Genomic DNA, 15,650 nt, shown 5'->3' with positions numbered 1-15,650 from the left:
CATATATCAGACCACACCCTTACATATATCAGACCACACCCTTACATATATCAGACCACACCCTTACATATATCAGACCACACCCTTACATATATTAGACCACACTCTTGCTCTTCTGTGTTCGACCCTCCTGTCTTTACCTTTCACCTTTAATGCTGCCTTTCTATACTGCTCTGGAGATAAATATGTATTTCCACATTCCAAGCCTCCAAGTTTCTCTTCTGTATCTAATTTGCTATTGAGCCTATCCAGTACATTCCTCATTTCAGAAAGTCTCCTTTTTATCCTTAGATGTATGTTCGGATTTTGACTAGCTCCCAGTCCTCTGGCAAGATTCTAAGTTGTGTCTTTTATGTCCGTAACCACACAGGCAATTATTTGAGTCTGTCAACAGCTTTGCTATTTGGAGCTGTTGTGGACGAGCTGCTGCTATTGTCTCTCTCTTGCCTGGCTACTTTCACTATAAGCTAGACACTGTTTTGAAAACTATAGAATAAATTAAGTCTCCCATAAAGATATGATTTTTTCCAAAGAAAAAATTATGTTTGTTTACATCTAGAGCCTCAGGAACAAGAGTATCTGGAATCACTTCAGCAACTGGGAGATGTGGCTGTGAGTAAAGTTCGGAAGAAGACCTATATATCCAGGTCACCTAATTTACAGAGAATGCAACCTTCCAAGGTCTCAATCCCAAGTAATACAAGGTCTGGGAATGTAGCTCAGCAGAAGAGGGTTGGCCTAGAATCTATAAGGTCCTGGGTTCAAAACCAGCACCACAAACAACGAAGTAGAGAAACTTTACTAAGGCAGTAGCTTGGCACCACTGGGTTCCACCTCTGTCTTCTGACATGAGGAGGCTGTGACGTGCTGCCCTCCACAATGAACCATCCAGCACCATATGTGGACTGAGCACCTGTCTTCTCCAGGGTCCTGACCTAGTTATTCTTCATTACCTAGTTGGTATCTAGATGCCTTCAAGAGTATACATTTTATTTTTAATCCAGCTTTTCTATTAACAGTTATCCTCAGGGGAGAAATGGTTCAATCACCAGGCGTGTCATTTCTGGAAGCAGAAATATGGTATTTCTGGAAGTGACCAGTCTTTGTATCTGTTTCTGTCTCTATATTCCTATCCTGCTTCTCCACTAAACCATGAGGGGTACACAGGGCACTTCTCATTCACAGCACAGCAGGTCACATATGACATGGGATTTCCTTCCAACTCTCTTCACTCTGCCTCAGAGTAGCATTCTTCCTGACCTGTCTTCCACTACCAATCTGGACTGGCTGCTTCCTATACTCAAAGGCAATTCTTTTTGAATGGCTTTCCCATATTTCTGGATGTGTTATGTTGGAATCCAGGTTCCCTGAAGCCCTAAGTCTCCTTCCTTAGCACACACCTTGCCCAGGGCAGCACATGGGCTCTAACTACCTAAGGAGAAGCAGTACATGATGTCAAAAGCTCATGAATGAAAATAAAATGATTAAAATTTAAGAAAATACAGGTAATCTACTATTTTGCTCAATGATAAAAAATGCCTTGCATTTTGTTATACAGCAGTACTTGGAGGAGGTACCTGGAGGCCGAGAAGAGAGGCGCAGGAAGAATAGTGCAGTCAGAAGCTAGCTGCTCATCAAGGCCCATGTGTCTCACACAGGAGCATTTGATACTGGCCATTTCTTGCCCAGCAATACTTGTACTCTCTTATGGAGTGCAATCCTCAACAACGGCATCAAGAAGAAATCAGCCCTAACTTGAGTATTTGTATTCATACATTGACGCCCTAACTCTCAGTATGATAGCCTCAGCCTGGAAGGTAATGATGTCCATATGAGGTCATAAGGGTAGAGTCCTCATGATGGGAATAGTGCCCCAAGAGGAAGAGACAGAGGACCTCTGTCACTAGAGGACAGAGTAAGAAGGCAGCTGTCAGCCAGTCAGGAAGGGGACACCCATCAGATACTTTGATCTTAGATAATGCCCATCCTCCAGACTGTGAAAAGACATTCTTGTTGTTTCAAGTCAGCCTACAACATTTTATGGCACCCTGGTCTCAGACTGATAGTCTGCCCAAGAGGAGACTGCAGGGCGCATCTGAAGAAGAGCGGTTCACAGAAGAGGCTGCACGCCACCCATGAGAGGCCACTACAACCCCAAAGCAAAGATTAAGACCTCAGCTAGTCCTTTCTCCAGATCCTCTTCAAGTCTAAAATTTGGTCCTTGGCCTGTAAGCAGAGACAGAAATTTTACTAACCTTTCAGCTATTAGCCATGGGTTGAAGGAGCCTATAGCCTCATGAGATATAATTCGTAGGAATTGCTCAAATCGGCTACAGTAATCACCAATGCTATGCCGCATCCGTGGTGGAACAAAGAGGGGAGTCCGGCCTCCCTTCTGTTGTAGATCTTCTCCAGCGGAGGGAAAGCGGGCCTCCCTTCTCTCTGATTCCTCCTCTGTCCCCACACTTTCATCCAGTGAGCTGAGGACACGTGAGAGGACGAAAGCATTCACATGTAAGCAAGAGCGAGCTGTTCCTGCACCACGATGGCCTGCCCTCCTCACACTGAACAAAATCCAGCATCGTGCCATCGCTTCCCACTTCTTTCTACCACATTAGTCCTCAACACTGCAGACATTCCTGCTCTGTACATGAAATAAAGCTCACACTGAGTGTCAGCACAATCATATATGCCATAGTGAAAGCCAGCTAAACTGCCAGGTGCCGGAGGCTTCCTTACAATGCTAGCGTTCAATGCCAACCACAGAACCACCGTCTTACTGATCCATCAGAGTTTGCAAGAACTTGCTCCAAACAACTTTTGTCACATGCGAACCACACCCAATGCCACCAACTAGAAAAGCCACAGTGTCACTGTCACTTACTTGGCATTGCAGGGCCTCTCTAACAAGATGTTCACGGCTGGGTCCTTGGGAGTTGCTTTCTTAGTGATCTTGATTGGATGGGGAGCCAAAGGTCTTTCACTTACTGTTGGGTTGTTCTGGCCTAGAAGGGACAGGTATAAAATGACTGATGTCAAAAATGTGTGGTAGTAGCTAACGAACTCTGAGGATATCATAGCCATCTTTCTCACACACTAAGACATTTTAAGCTTTATTATTACCTTTAATTGTGGGTGTGTGCCTGCAGGGATGGGAGGTGGGGGTGCCCAAAGATGCTGAATTTCTCTCTAGCGCTAGATCTGCAAGTGGTTGGGTACCTGCATCTTTGGGCACCCCCACCTCCCATCCCTGCAGGCACACACCCACAATTAAAGGTAATAATAAAGCTTAAATGTATTAAAAGGTGGTGAAAATGAACTACTAAGAAATACCAATCCTCCTGCCAGATCCATTACGAGGACACAGTGTAAAAGGCTGACACTGCTGGAGGCAAGCACGGGCAACTCAATGGACACAGGAGTGGACATGGCTCAGCTCCTTGGCAACAGTCTGGCAGGTTTTTATAAAGTTTGATACACCTAGCACATGACCTGGCAAGTCTACTTCTTAGGTATTTATCCAAGAGAAATAAAAACTGATGGTCCACACAAAGACTACATATTAATATGTTTATGGCAGATTTACTTAAGACAGGGTCTGTGCAGGGCTAGCCTGGAATTCATATGCCACCCAAGATAGAACTCTTGATTTTCCTGCCTCAGCTTTAGATTACAGAAATCTGTCACCAGGCTTTTTTTTTAGATTCATTATTTGCTTTATTAAAATAAATTTTAGATGTATTTACTTCTATTTAAGGGTTTGCCTGCCTGTAGGTATGTATACTGTGAGCCCGCTGCCTCAGTGGTCAGAGAGAGACCCAGATCTCCAGGAACTGGAGTTACAGACTACTGTCAGCCATCATATGGGTGCTGGGAACTGAACCCAGGTCCTCTGCAAGAGCACCATATGCCCTAAACCACTGAGCCGTCTCTCCAGCACCTGCACTTTATTCTTAATAGCCTCAAACTAGATGAAAACAAATACACTGGCAAACATGCAAATGTAGTATGGACATTCCAAGGAATACTTCTCAGGAACAAAGGGGGAGGGGAATAAGGAGAGGGAGGAGGCATAGCTAGTAAGGTAAATGGACCCCAAGATGTTCACAATCAATAGTTGGATTCTGTGTTACCTCCATCGCAGAAGGGACTTTAGGATCTTGACATGGGTGGGCAGAGTAATCTGTATATGTGATTACAGGTGTCTTTACAATAGGCAAACAAAGGAAGGCCTGACTACTGGAGGAAAGGCGGCTGAAACATACCATAGAAAAAGACTCTGGATAACAAGGCCAGTCTGGGGAATGGAGGCAGCCATAGAAACTGGGAGAGCAGTACAGAACAGACCATCATCTAGGCGTCTAGAAGGAACCAGCCCTACCAGAATCTTCACTTCTCTTTGAGACTCATTTCCAGCTTTCTGACTCAAGCAATAGAGACTAAATGTGTTCTGATTCAGTAAGTTGTGGGTGAGAAGTGTTCTAAGCTTCTATTTGCTATAGTAGCAACAGAAAATCAGCAACAATGAACTATAACATGCTATGTTAACTGGAAGAGTCTAGACAAGAACACATTCTCCAACAAGAGCTTGCACTTACTCAAACCTCTAGATAGTCAAAAAGGCTGAAAAGTAGTATTGCCTAAAGTGACTGGGAAGGACATAGGAGATATTTCTGCTGCAACCATGTATGCTACATCTAGACAGGAGTTTGGGTAAGAAACAGATCTGTCAGAACTCCTCAAAAGACACAGTTAAGATCTGTGTGTTACATGCAAATATTTTTCTAGTTAATAAATTTGTGAATTTGTGTGTGTGTGTGTGTGTGTGTGTGTGTGTGAGAGAGAGAGAGAGAGAGAGAGAGACAGACAGACAGACAGACAGACAGACAGACAGAGATGGGGAAGGTGTAAGAATGCAGGCACTGGCATGGCATGGAGCATGCCTGGTGGTCAGGACAACACTAGATGCCAGTCAGGGCCTTCCACTTTGTATTTATTATATATACAATATTCTTTCTGCTTGTTTGCCTGAAGGTCACAAGAGGGCACCAGACCTCATTACAGATGGTTGTAAGCCACCATGTGGTTGCTGGGAATTGAACTCAGGACCTTTGGAAGAGCAGGCAATGCTCTTAACCACTGAGCCATCTCTCCAGCCCACTCGGGTCTCTCTTGCTGCCTATGCCAGGCTAGCTGGCCCTGGGAGTTCCTGTCAATTCTCCTGTTTCAGTCTCTCACTAAGCCATCTCCCTGTTCCTTAAATAAATCTGACCTCAGAAAAGCAAAACAATACCATAAATAAGTAAGAACCTCAAGCTGATGCCACATATGTGGAGTCAAACGCATGGTTATCTGGTGGTTTCCTTTTAAATACTTTACAGTTTACCTTGAATTACATCTGAAATGCAAAACTGGGATGAACTGGGTGCAGAGGCTAAACAGTGGCATGGTAACCTTACAGTTATAAGTCAGGATTCTGGGATGAACTGGGTGCAGAGGCTAAACAGTGGCATGGTAACCTTACAGTTACAAGTCAGGATTCTGGTCATTATTGGCAGTTTTTCTCAACCTTTCAGTATGTTTGAAATTTTTCAGAGTAAAATATTGAGGGTTGGGGAAAAACACCTACCATTTCTCTCTTCGTGCATCCATAAGTGAGGGTCAGCGTAAACAATTTTATTATATCTTTGGCGAACTGTCTCCTGGTATTTCTTTAAAAAAGAAAGTTTTATTTATGAGAAAGAGTAAGTTTCATTATAAACCAGAAGTAGTAAGTGCGGGAACAGCTCAGCAGACGGACACTGATGAGAACAGGAAGTGAGCAGCTCATGAGGGAAGCCTAGGAGAAACTGTGTGACTAACACGACTGCACCTTGGCTAGCTTATCCCTAGAGCCTGCTGTGATGGCAGACACATGTCCCCTGTCCTTCTACGGACCACCTGTGTTTCAGCAGACATATGCTGGCTCTTTCTACTGCTGAGGATAGCTCAGGTCTAGGCAGTTACTCCAAGAGAGGGGAAGCAATTTAAGAATAGGACAAACGGTATGTCTTTAAATTTTCAAAAACCACCAAAAATTATCTTCTTTATAATTTCCTATTTAGTAATGAGGAAGAATTGAGTTAATCATGATGTAACTAAGGCAAAAATGCTGAGTGTGGGGTCAGACCCAAACAGGGTGCTCCAGCTCTCTCAGCATTTATGACCTTGACCACACCATTTGATCACTGCACTTTGGTTTCCTGTTCTTGAATAATCCAGTGGGATGGTTCCTATCTGAGGTCTAAAAGTTTGTAAGAAAAGGGAGTCATTCTAAAAGTACTAGTCTGGAAATTAAAGAGGGTAAGGACATCTGTGTTTGACAGGGTCACTACAGCAAGGTAGAAGAGGCAACTGAATGGTGTCTATAAATTATGGATGCAAAAGTCAATGGCCCAAACTGTGGGAGCAAGTCCTGGAATCTATGGTTTTGGAATTCAAGTCTCTGTTAACAGAGTGGTAACAGTATGGACCACTTATTAGGTTATGTTTGCTAAATACTTTATATCTTCTTCTACTCTCAAAAAACCTACTTATTAGACAGGGTAAGTGACTGAACCAAGGTACTTAGTTGGCAAAGAGAGCTTGGATTTAAAAGTAGGACCCTGTGGCTCTGTCATACTGAGTGTCAGCAGCACAATCAAGAGCAGAGGTGAACCCCCACTGGCAAAACAGACCAGCAGGCCCAGACCTTACTTCCATTTCCTCCATCCGGAGCATCATGGTCTCTAGATCAGGGCTGTCCTTTCTGTTCCCCAATGTGGCTGAAGTTTCTAACTCCAAGGTCTTATTCTGAGTCATGGCCCTTAGCTCATGAGCAGCATCTTCCAAACAGTCGTCCAGCTGATGAACATTTCTGGACGCATAACTGACACCTGAAGCCTACAAAATGAAGGTAGAAAGGGTGAAAAGGTAATAAAAGAGGACCAAAAAATTAAAGATTATTGTTAGTCATTAGAACTCCAAAGCACAGTGATCCAAATGGCAGAGATCCCATGCCAGAACAACTTCTCGGTCAGCACGTAACAAAAGCACAAGCCAACACAATTCTTCTCAGCCGCTTAAGTGACTGCATGACCAAGCAGTGCCTTATTGACAACCAACCATTTCAACTGCCTTGCTGACTGGGAGAGCATGTATCTCTTCGGCCACGTTTAGGAAATGTACCCTATTTTATACATCACACATTCTAGGTGGTAGAGAACATTCTCTCCTGACTTTGTGTGCTTTAAATGAACAAAGTACTTTATAGTGTGCAAAGCATTTCTCCAATGTGCGCTCGCTCTCTCTTCTTTCGAGACAGGGTCTCTACATAGCCCTGGCTGTCCTGGAACTCACTTTTAGAGCCAAGCCAGCCTCAAACTCACAGAGATCCTCCTGCCTCTCCCTACCAAGTGCTGGGATTAAAGACTTCTCTCATCACACCCAACTATTTTTTCTTGATCCTAATATAGATCTATAATCTGATCTGCATTTTAGGAAAAAATTATTATCTTCTGGGTAAAGAATGAGACATTCCTGGGAGTAAAGACTGGTTCTGAGCCGGGCAGTGGTGGCGCATGCCTTTAATCCCAGTACTCGGGAGGCGGAGGCAGGCAGATCTCTGTGAGCTCGAGACCAGCCTGGTCTACACAAGCTAGTTCCAGGACAGGCTCCAAAACCAGAGAAACCCTGCCTCGAAAAACCAAAAAAATAAAAAAAATTTAAAAAATAAAAAAAAAAAAGTGTCACTGATTCCTTGGCCGGGCGGTGGTGGCGCACGCCTTTAATCCCAGCACTCGGGAGGCAGAGGCAGGCAGATCTCTGTGAGTTCGAGACCAGCCTGGTCTACAGCGCTAGTTCTAGGACAGGCTCCAAAGCCACAGAGAAACCCTGTCTCGAAAAACCAAAAAAAAAAAAAAAAAAAAAGACTGGTTCTGCCCTTCAACTCTGGATAAGTTTACTCAGCCTCTCTGGGCTTGTCTTCTTTCTCTTCTTTGTTTTTCAAGACAGGGTTTCTCTGTACAGTCCTGACTATCTGAACTCACTCTGTAGACCAGGCTGGCCTCAAACTCTAATTTTTAAAAAATGTTTTCATTAAAATACAATTACATAACTTGCCCCGTCCCTTTTCTCCATCCAATCCCTCCCACACTCCCCTCTTACTCTCTCTCAAAGTGCTAGCCTTTATTTCTTTATTATTGTTACACACACACACCTATATAAACACAACCTGCTGAAGACTCTTTGTGTTGCTTGTGTGGATATGACTTCAGGGCTGACTATTTTGTATTGTGAGGACCCACAGAGTTGTGAGCCTGTTCCACCTTGACTGGAGGGCACAGAGTTTGAACTTAGTTTTGCTCTCTCAAAGTTGCTGTCAACAGGTGTAGACAAGAGATGCTGACCTAGAGTGTGGTTACTTAGTATTTTGGGTTAGAGGTGGATCTGCTCCACCTGGACCAAAGATCAGAGAATTCAAGTCTATTCCTTATATCGTGTCAATAAAGTCTGTTGCCTCCTTCCTCCCCCTTCGGTGTGAAATATGTAATCATGTAAAAAATAAACATTTACTGACTGGCCCTCCCAAGGCTGTACTGTGTTTCTGTCTCTTATTTCTCATATCTCTCTGTTCTTCTTGCTTAATTCTAATCCTCACGCTCCTACCCTGGAATGAGTTTTGTCGAAGCTGGTCTTCAACAGATTATCAGTTAGGGTGCTCATCCCTGGGAAAGACTAATTCTCCCTCTCTCAGCAGTCATTAGCTGTCTGATTATTTTTAACACTGGTTATTGATGTATAGCCTGAAAAACTCCTTGCAATGAGAATGTTTCCAACATCCCAGAATTCTAAACAAGAGCTGGATTTTATCTTTCAAACAATTGTATTAAAGATAATTTAATTTGCACATAAAAGCCTGTTTTACTCATAATATTTATATATGTCTGCTTTACTGTTAGTAATCCATTTCATTTTCCTTTCATATTGAAATGCTTTATAGAGCGGCTTTCCTAGGTTAGGTGTTAGCCCACTACTTCAATGGGAGTCTAAAGGGGGCTTTTAGTGGCCATGAGACACAAAAACCACCAAGCCATCGACACATCTGAGACTATAATGAACAATGATGGCTTAGTTCCTATCCTAGTAGCTTGACCTCACATGGGATTCCAACACAAAATAATAACATAAAAAATGGCAACAATGAAATACAGCTAAAACCCTGCTCAATAATGACGTTGGTTGAACAGTCTTGACCTACAGTCTTCTTGCTCCCAAGGCCACTGGGCTACTGCAATGCCACTCCTGCCACTCCTGCTTCCTCCTAACTCCTTTATACTCTCTGCCTGTTACCTGTCTGGAAGAGCAAGTACCTTTTCTCAACGTTTAGAGGACTAAAGGAATGCAACTTGCACCTTCTACTCTAAAGTCCCTAAGGTCAGGCAGACAGGGACAGTCCCCTAAACATTAAAAATCCCTAAGGTCAGGTAGACAGGGACAGTCCCCTAAACATTAAAAGCAAATCCTCCAGAGGAAGATTAGCCTGAACAACAACAAAAGAGGTTTTTATTTTCATCAAATGCTTTCATTTCTTCCTTGGACCTTCTTTCTTTTCTGTTGGACCATGGTCATGTACTGGGTACTCAAAACTTGCTTGCTTAACAAAAACATTAAGCCTTAAAAAGAAAGGAAATTAGGCCAGTAATGAGCCAAAGTAGGCTGGATGAGAAAGAAATGAAGGAGCTAGTCTTCTGCCTTAGGCCATCAACATTCAGGGCTACAGTTTATCTACACTCTGTCATTATGGGGAGAGATAAAAGTGCACCAACAAAAACCTGTGGCTCTAGAGATGTCTGTGAGCTGTGTGCAAGGCCCCTTTAGACACAGAACTAAATATACACTCTAAGAATTAACATGTCACATATGAAAATGAGTTTTCACTCTCCTTGAGTAGGATAATGTAGTATTTGCAAAGTAATCTGCATATCATTTTCCTTTGACTGGAGACATTAGCATGTAATAAGACCAGAATCCCAACACCACACACCTGTTCGGCAGGCTGGGATGCTGCTGCTGCTGAGCTTGGTGACAGACGATCCTTCAAATGACTATTTGTTTCCACAGAAGAATTAACTCTCTATTAAAAAGGACAAATGCATTCACAGATTATAACAATGTACAACTCGGAATAAGTCATGTTGCAAAATAACTTGTGTGGAACTATTCAGCTATAATATGCTTTTGGCAGCAATTAGAGCACTTGGTCCTGGGGAAAACAAATGCCATGTGTTGTCCTTGGTGCTCCAGGCAGTTTGTAATCACTCAACTTTGTAAACACTGCCAGAGTAGCTATGTGCTGCTTTGCAAGTCATTCAACCTGCCTGTGCTGTATTTTCTTTCAGGAGTCAAATGAGGGCATTGCACAACTCCACCTCTAGGAGCCCTCTGAGGTCAATAATCCTATAACTTCCTAGACTCAGAATGCCATTCAAACAACTACGATCATAATATTCTTACATGACCTCATCTAGAAGCCTGAAAACAGCATGGCTTCTATTTCCAGGGTAGGTCCATCAAGGTGTCACTATTGAATCCCTACTGTTTACAGAGGGTGACATGAAATCGTGGTATGCTGTAAGTCGCTTCATCTTTGAGAAACTTCTAGCTTGTACAGAGAAGTGTACCAAATCCCCCTCTCCTACTGTAAAATAGCCAATAATTCTAAGTTACCAAGGTCATAGAGACCAGCATCCAGGGGATGATTAAGTAAACACCATCATTATCAATAGATTGAATAGAAAAGAATAGAAAATTCACTCTAAACTCCAAGTAAAAATGTCACCCTTCTCAAAAACAGTGCTTGCTTCTCTTCCCCTTGCCTATACCCTCTCATTGCCTCCCTCCCCCCAATCCACACAGAGGACGTGTGTGGTGGTCTGGAGGTTGTGAAGGGCCCTAGCAGTAAAACCCTGTTCTGTACTGCAGGTTCCCATCATTGAAGACACTTGGCCCTCTAAAAAAGGGTCAGTGTGACCTAAGTAACAAAATCCTTTCATTTCAGAACTAACAAAGGCAAGGAAATGAGATGAATCAGTTACCTGGGCCTTGATCAAGAGGGGCTTCAACCGCTCCAGAACTGTCGCTTCTACCTTGTCAGCTAACTGGGTGGCAGAAACACTGTTTAGAAGTAAAGTTGAAAATTCAGAAGCCAGAATGCCCTATTGTGCACATTTTTCTAATTCCTCAAGGTGAAGGCAAACCAAGTGATGACAAACCACAGTGCTCCTCCAACCACAATGACTGCATGCATCCCCTGGGGTCTTGTGAAAGGCATATTTGAATTCAATTGCTCTGAGTTAGACCAAAATCCTACCTCCCCAACTCTCTCTGTCTCCTTTCCTCCCTTCCCACCCTGCTTACTGATCAGCATGTGGCTCTCAGCTACACCTCCCACCCCACACCTGCCTACCACCATGCTCTCTGCCATGATAATAATGGACTATCTTTGAAACTGTAAGCAAGCCCCCAGTTAAATATTTTCTTTTATAACAGTTATATTAATCACGGTGTCTCTTCACAGCAATAGACTTCACAGTGACTAAGACAGAAACCAAAACATACAAGAAGCATACAATGCCCATCAAAATCCCAGCAAAATTCTTCAAAGACTTCGAAAGAACAGTACTCAACTTCATTTGGAAAAGCAAAAAACCCAGGATAGCAAAAACAATCCTGTAAAATAAAAAAACTTCTGGAGGCATCACAATCCCTGACTTCAAACTCTACTACAGAGCTACAGTACTGAAAACAGCCTGGTACTGTTATAAGAACAGACAGGAGGACCAATGGAACTGAATAGAAGACCCAGGTATCAATCCACACATCTTCAAACACCTGATCTTTGATAAGGAAGCAAAAAAAATATCAAATGTAAAAAAGAAAGCATATTTAACAAGTGGTGCTGGCATAACTGGATGTCAACATGTAGAAAAATGAAAATAGACCCATATATATTACCATGCACAAAACTCAAGTTCAAATGGATCAAAGACCTCAACATAAAGCCAGCCACACTAAACCTTATAGAAGAGAAAGTGGGAAGTACACTTGAATGCATTGGCACAGGGAACCACTTACTAAATATAACCCCAGCAGCACAGACACTGAAGAAACAATTAAAAATGGGACCTCCTGAAACTGAAAAGCTTCTGTAAAGCAAAGGACACAATCAACAAGACAAAAACGACAGCCTACAGAATGGGAAAAGATCTTCACTAACCCCATATCAGACAGAAGTCTGATCTCCAAAATATACAAAGAACTCAAGAAATTGGACACCAAAAGATCACATAATCCAATAAAAAAAATGGAGTACAGACCTAAACAGAGAACTTTCAAACAGAGGAATCTAAAATGGCTGAAAGATACTTAAGGAAATGTTCAACATCCTTAGTCATCAGAGAAATGCAAATCAAAACAACTCTGAGATTCCATCTAACACCTGTAAGAATGGCCAAGATCAAAAACCCAGATGACAACTTATGCTGGAGAGGTTGTGGGGAAAAGGGAACACTTCTACATTGCTAGTGGGAATGCAAGCTGGTACAACCCCTTTGGATGTCAGTGTGGCAATTTCTCAGAAAATTAGAAAACAACCTTCCTCAAGACCCAATAATACCACTTTTGGGTATATATCCAAAGGATGCTCAATCGTGCCACAAGGACATGTGCTCAACTATGTTCATAGCAGCTTTGTTTGTCATAGCTAGAACCTGGAAACAACCTAAATGCCCCTGATCAAAGAATAGATTTAAAAAAGTACACAATGGAGTACTACACAGCAGAAAAAAATAACGACATCTTGAATTTCGCAGGAAAATGGATGGAACTAGAAAATATCATCGTCAGTGAGGTAACCCAGACCCAGAAAGACAATCATCACATGTACTCACTCATAGGTGGTTTTTAAACATAAAGCAAAGAAAGCCAGCCTACAAACCACAATCCCAGAGAACTTAGACACCACTCCCTTAGATACCAAGGGAGACTTACATAGACCTAATCTACATGGGAAGTAGAAAGTAGAAAAAGACAAGATCTCCTGAGTAAATTGGGAGCATGGGGACCTTGGGGGAGGATTGAAGTGGGGAGAGGAGAGGCAGGGAGGAGAGCAGAGAAAAATGTAGAGCTCAATAAATACCATGGGAAAAAAATTTTTAAAAAATACAAATTAAAACTTTTTTATTTAAGCTTTGAAAAAGAAGAAGAAGCATACAACCCAACAAATTCACTCTGGGAGCTTACGGCAGTAAAATAAAAACACATCACATAATACATGCGTGTTTATACAATCTTTAGTCATAATTATGCCATACTAATGACAACCCGATGTCCCTCAGCTGTTTACTAAGATGAGTGGTCACCATGAAACCCAATTCACCAACAGAAAGAATGAACAAACAATACATGGAGTGACCAGAATGACTCTCCAGAGAATTACTTCAGGAAAAAAAGGCCAATTCTATGGCAGGTACGATGACTCAAAGGCTAAAGTCATTTGCTGTCAAGCTTGATGATAAGAGTTTGATCCCCATAATCTAGTAAGAACTGACTTCTGCAAGTTGGCCTCTGATGTCCATATGTACACTATGTACACAATGATACAATACTCCCCTCCCATTGGAATAAACAAACATTTAAAAAGCCAATTCCAGAAAGTTATACACTGCAGAATAACAATCTTGAAACAAAATTATAAAAAGAGAAAGCAGATTAGTGGCTGCCACACTTTCTGAGTCAAAAGGTGGCTCGGGCAGTAAAGAAGTCTGTGTGGCTATATAAACATGGGGGATGTTGTAGTGATGGACATGTTCCTGGCTGTGGCAATGCCTGCTAATCACATGTACCCTTGCTATGTCAAAAAATATCTACATCCTGATTATATGTAGTCAACAGTTTAAGATGCTACAGTAGTAGCTGAGAAATTATTTCCCAAGATTTTTCTGTATTATTACAACATGTGTGAATGCATAATTACCTAATAATAAAAGTTTAATATTAACAAATTTTCCACTAAAAATCATTTCCAAATAAAAATTCTATTATAAGACTGATAATGAGTGAGTATGCAAAATTAGCATAGAAAAGGCATTTTTAAATTTGAAAGTCTGGAAAAAGGACTGCTTTTCCTCTAATTAGTTATTGTTGTTGTTGTTATTATTGTTATTATTATTATTTTGAGACAAGGTCAAGATACTGTAAAATGGGTTGGCCTCACAGCAATCTTCCTGCTTCAGTCTTCCAAGTGCTGGGATCACAGGAATACACCACCCTGCCTAGCTCACCCTCTCAAAATGAAACTGTGAGTCAATTAGATGCTTTCTTTCAGAAATTGCCTTGTTCATGGTGTTTCACAGCAACAGAAAAGTAACTAAGACTGTGGTGAGCCAAGAATACATCAACATTCACAACGGTACCCACAGTGTGGCTTCAGAAAATGTGCCTGCTGGACACTCAGAAAAATCTGAAATCTGCCATAAAGGAGGCGGGAACTCCAGATGTGCATACTAATAGCAGGCTCAATAAAGTCGTCTGAGTCAAATGTATGTTCCTATCATATATGCATGCATTTGTCTAGAAAATAAGGATGTGGAGTCAGCAAACAAGCTCTATACTTTGGTAATCTATATTCTTGTTACCACATTTAAAACCCTACAGACAAAAAGAAAAAACCAAAATAAAACAAACAAAAACATTAAGAACCAAACCACTACCCCCTGCATCCCCCCCAAAAAAACCTATAGACAATCAATGTGAATGAGAACTATCTGCAGTATCAAATAAAGTTATAAAATTGCAGTTAGAAGAAGCTAAATTAGGCTGTGCTTGGTCAAAACAAGCACACAAACAGCAAGAGGACATGACAAGGAAATCCATGAAGCAAGTCTAGCCTAGACACTGGTCTTATCTTTCCTGATGCTGATGAAGCTTATCTCTAGAACCTCTGTGCTGAGGGTCCTCACCTCATCCCCACAGGCTGCTCAGAGGAGCTGAGAAAGCAGAGCACAACCAGGCAGCTCACTCTCCAGACAAGGTTTCCAGAAGTTTAGTAGAGCTGGTTCACCTACAGCCCAGGTGGTAAACCCTGTCTTGTCTGTGCTCTTGCTCTCTGATTCCTGGGATGGGACTCTGGAATACTGTTGAGGACAGCTCAATGTCAGGTTATAACCCAGATCCTGCAACCGAGTCTCCCGAGTCTTCCTCTAGCACTAGCAAACTGCCCTTCCTATACTCTGCTAAATTGGAACTTCTGTTCCCAAAATTAAGGTTGTTGACAGAAACGCATACATCAGTAGTAGATCTGTGAACAAGGGTAGTGAAAAGATTAACTTAGCAATCAGGACAGCAGGTTTCTATCTCTAGGGGAAGGAGGCATAGCTTCCACAACAGTATTACCTGATTTCAGAGGCAATGCACAGGTGCTCATTTATAATATTCTGAACCATACATGTGAATTTAGTGTGTTTTTCTATGTGTATGCTATATTTACTTTTTCAGAAAAAAATACATATGAAGGAATAAATGAGATGTGAAAAGTCAAGTGGATTGGAGTTAAAGACAATCAGCCTTATAAC

The 15,650-nt window shown here is 42.0% G+C and overlaps 1 protein-coding gene across 8 annotated transcripts in view; it reads right to left on the bottom strand.

Annotated features, from left to right (window-relative positions):
• Positions 1–15,650, bottom strand: part of Kiaa0753 (KIAA0753 ortholog) — a 50,481-nt gene that overhangs the window by 2,802 nt on the left and 32,029 nt on the right. For 5 of the 8 annotated variants that reach the window (XM_013347357.1, XM_013347358.2, XM_026780124.1 and 2 more), the window contains exons 13-18: positions 11,115–11,193; positions 10,064–10,153; positions 6,736–6,921; positions 5,630–5,711; positions 2,885–3,005; positions 2,256–2,480 (exon numbers count right to left, since the gene is read on the bottom strand). In XM_013347357.1, coding sequence (XP_013202811.1) covers positions 2,256–2,480; positions 2,885–3,005; positions 5,630–5,711; positions 6,736–6,921; positions 10,064–10,153; positions 11,115–11,193 — 783 coding nt within the window. Of the gene's footprint in view, positions 1–2,255; positions 2,481–2,884; positions 3,006–5,629; positions 5,712–6,730; positions 6,922–10,063; positions 10,154–11,114; positions 11,194–15,650 lie in introns of those variants that run through there. The other 3 variants (XM_013347359.2, XM_013347360.2, XM_013347361.2) reach the window with 3 other exon arrangements.

Source organism: Microtus ochrogaster, chromosome 7 (assembly GCF_000317375.1).
Source record: "Microtus ochrogaster isolate Prairie Vole_2 chromosome 7, MicOch1.0, whole genome shotgun sequence".
NCBI classification, from domain to species: Eukaryota; Metazoa; Chordata; class Mammalia; order Rodentia; family Cricetidae; genus Microtus; species Microtus ochrogaster.
The sequence above is the reverse complement of the archived record's forward strand: the minus strand, read 5'-3'. Positions and strand labels throughout refer to the sequence as shown.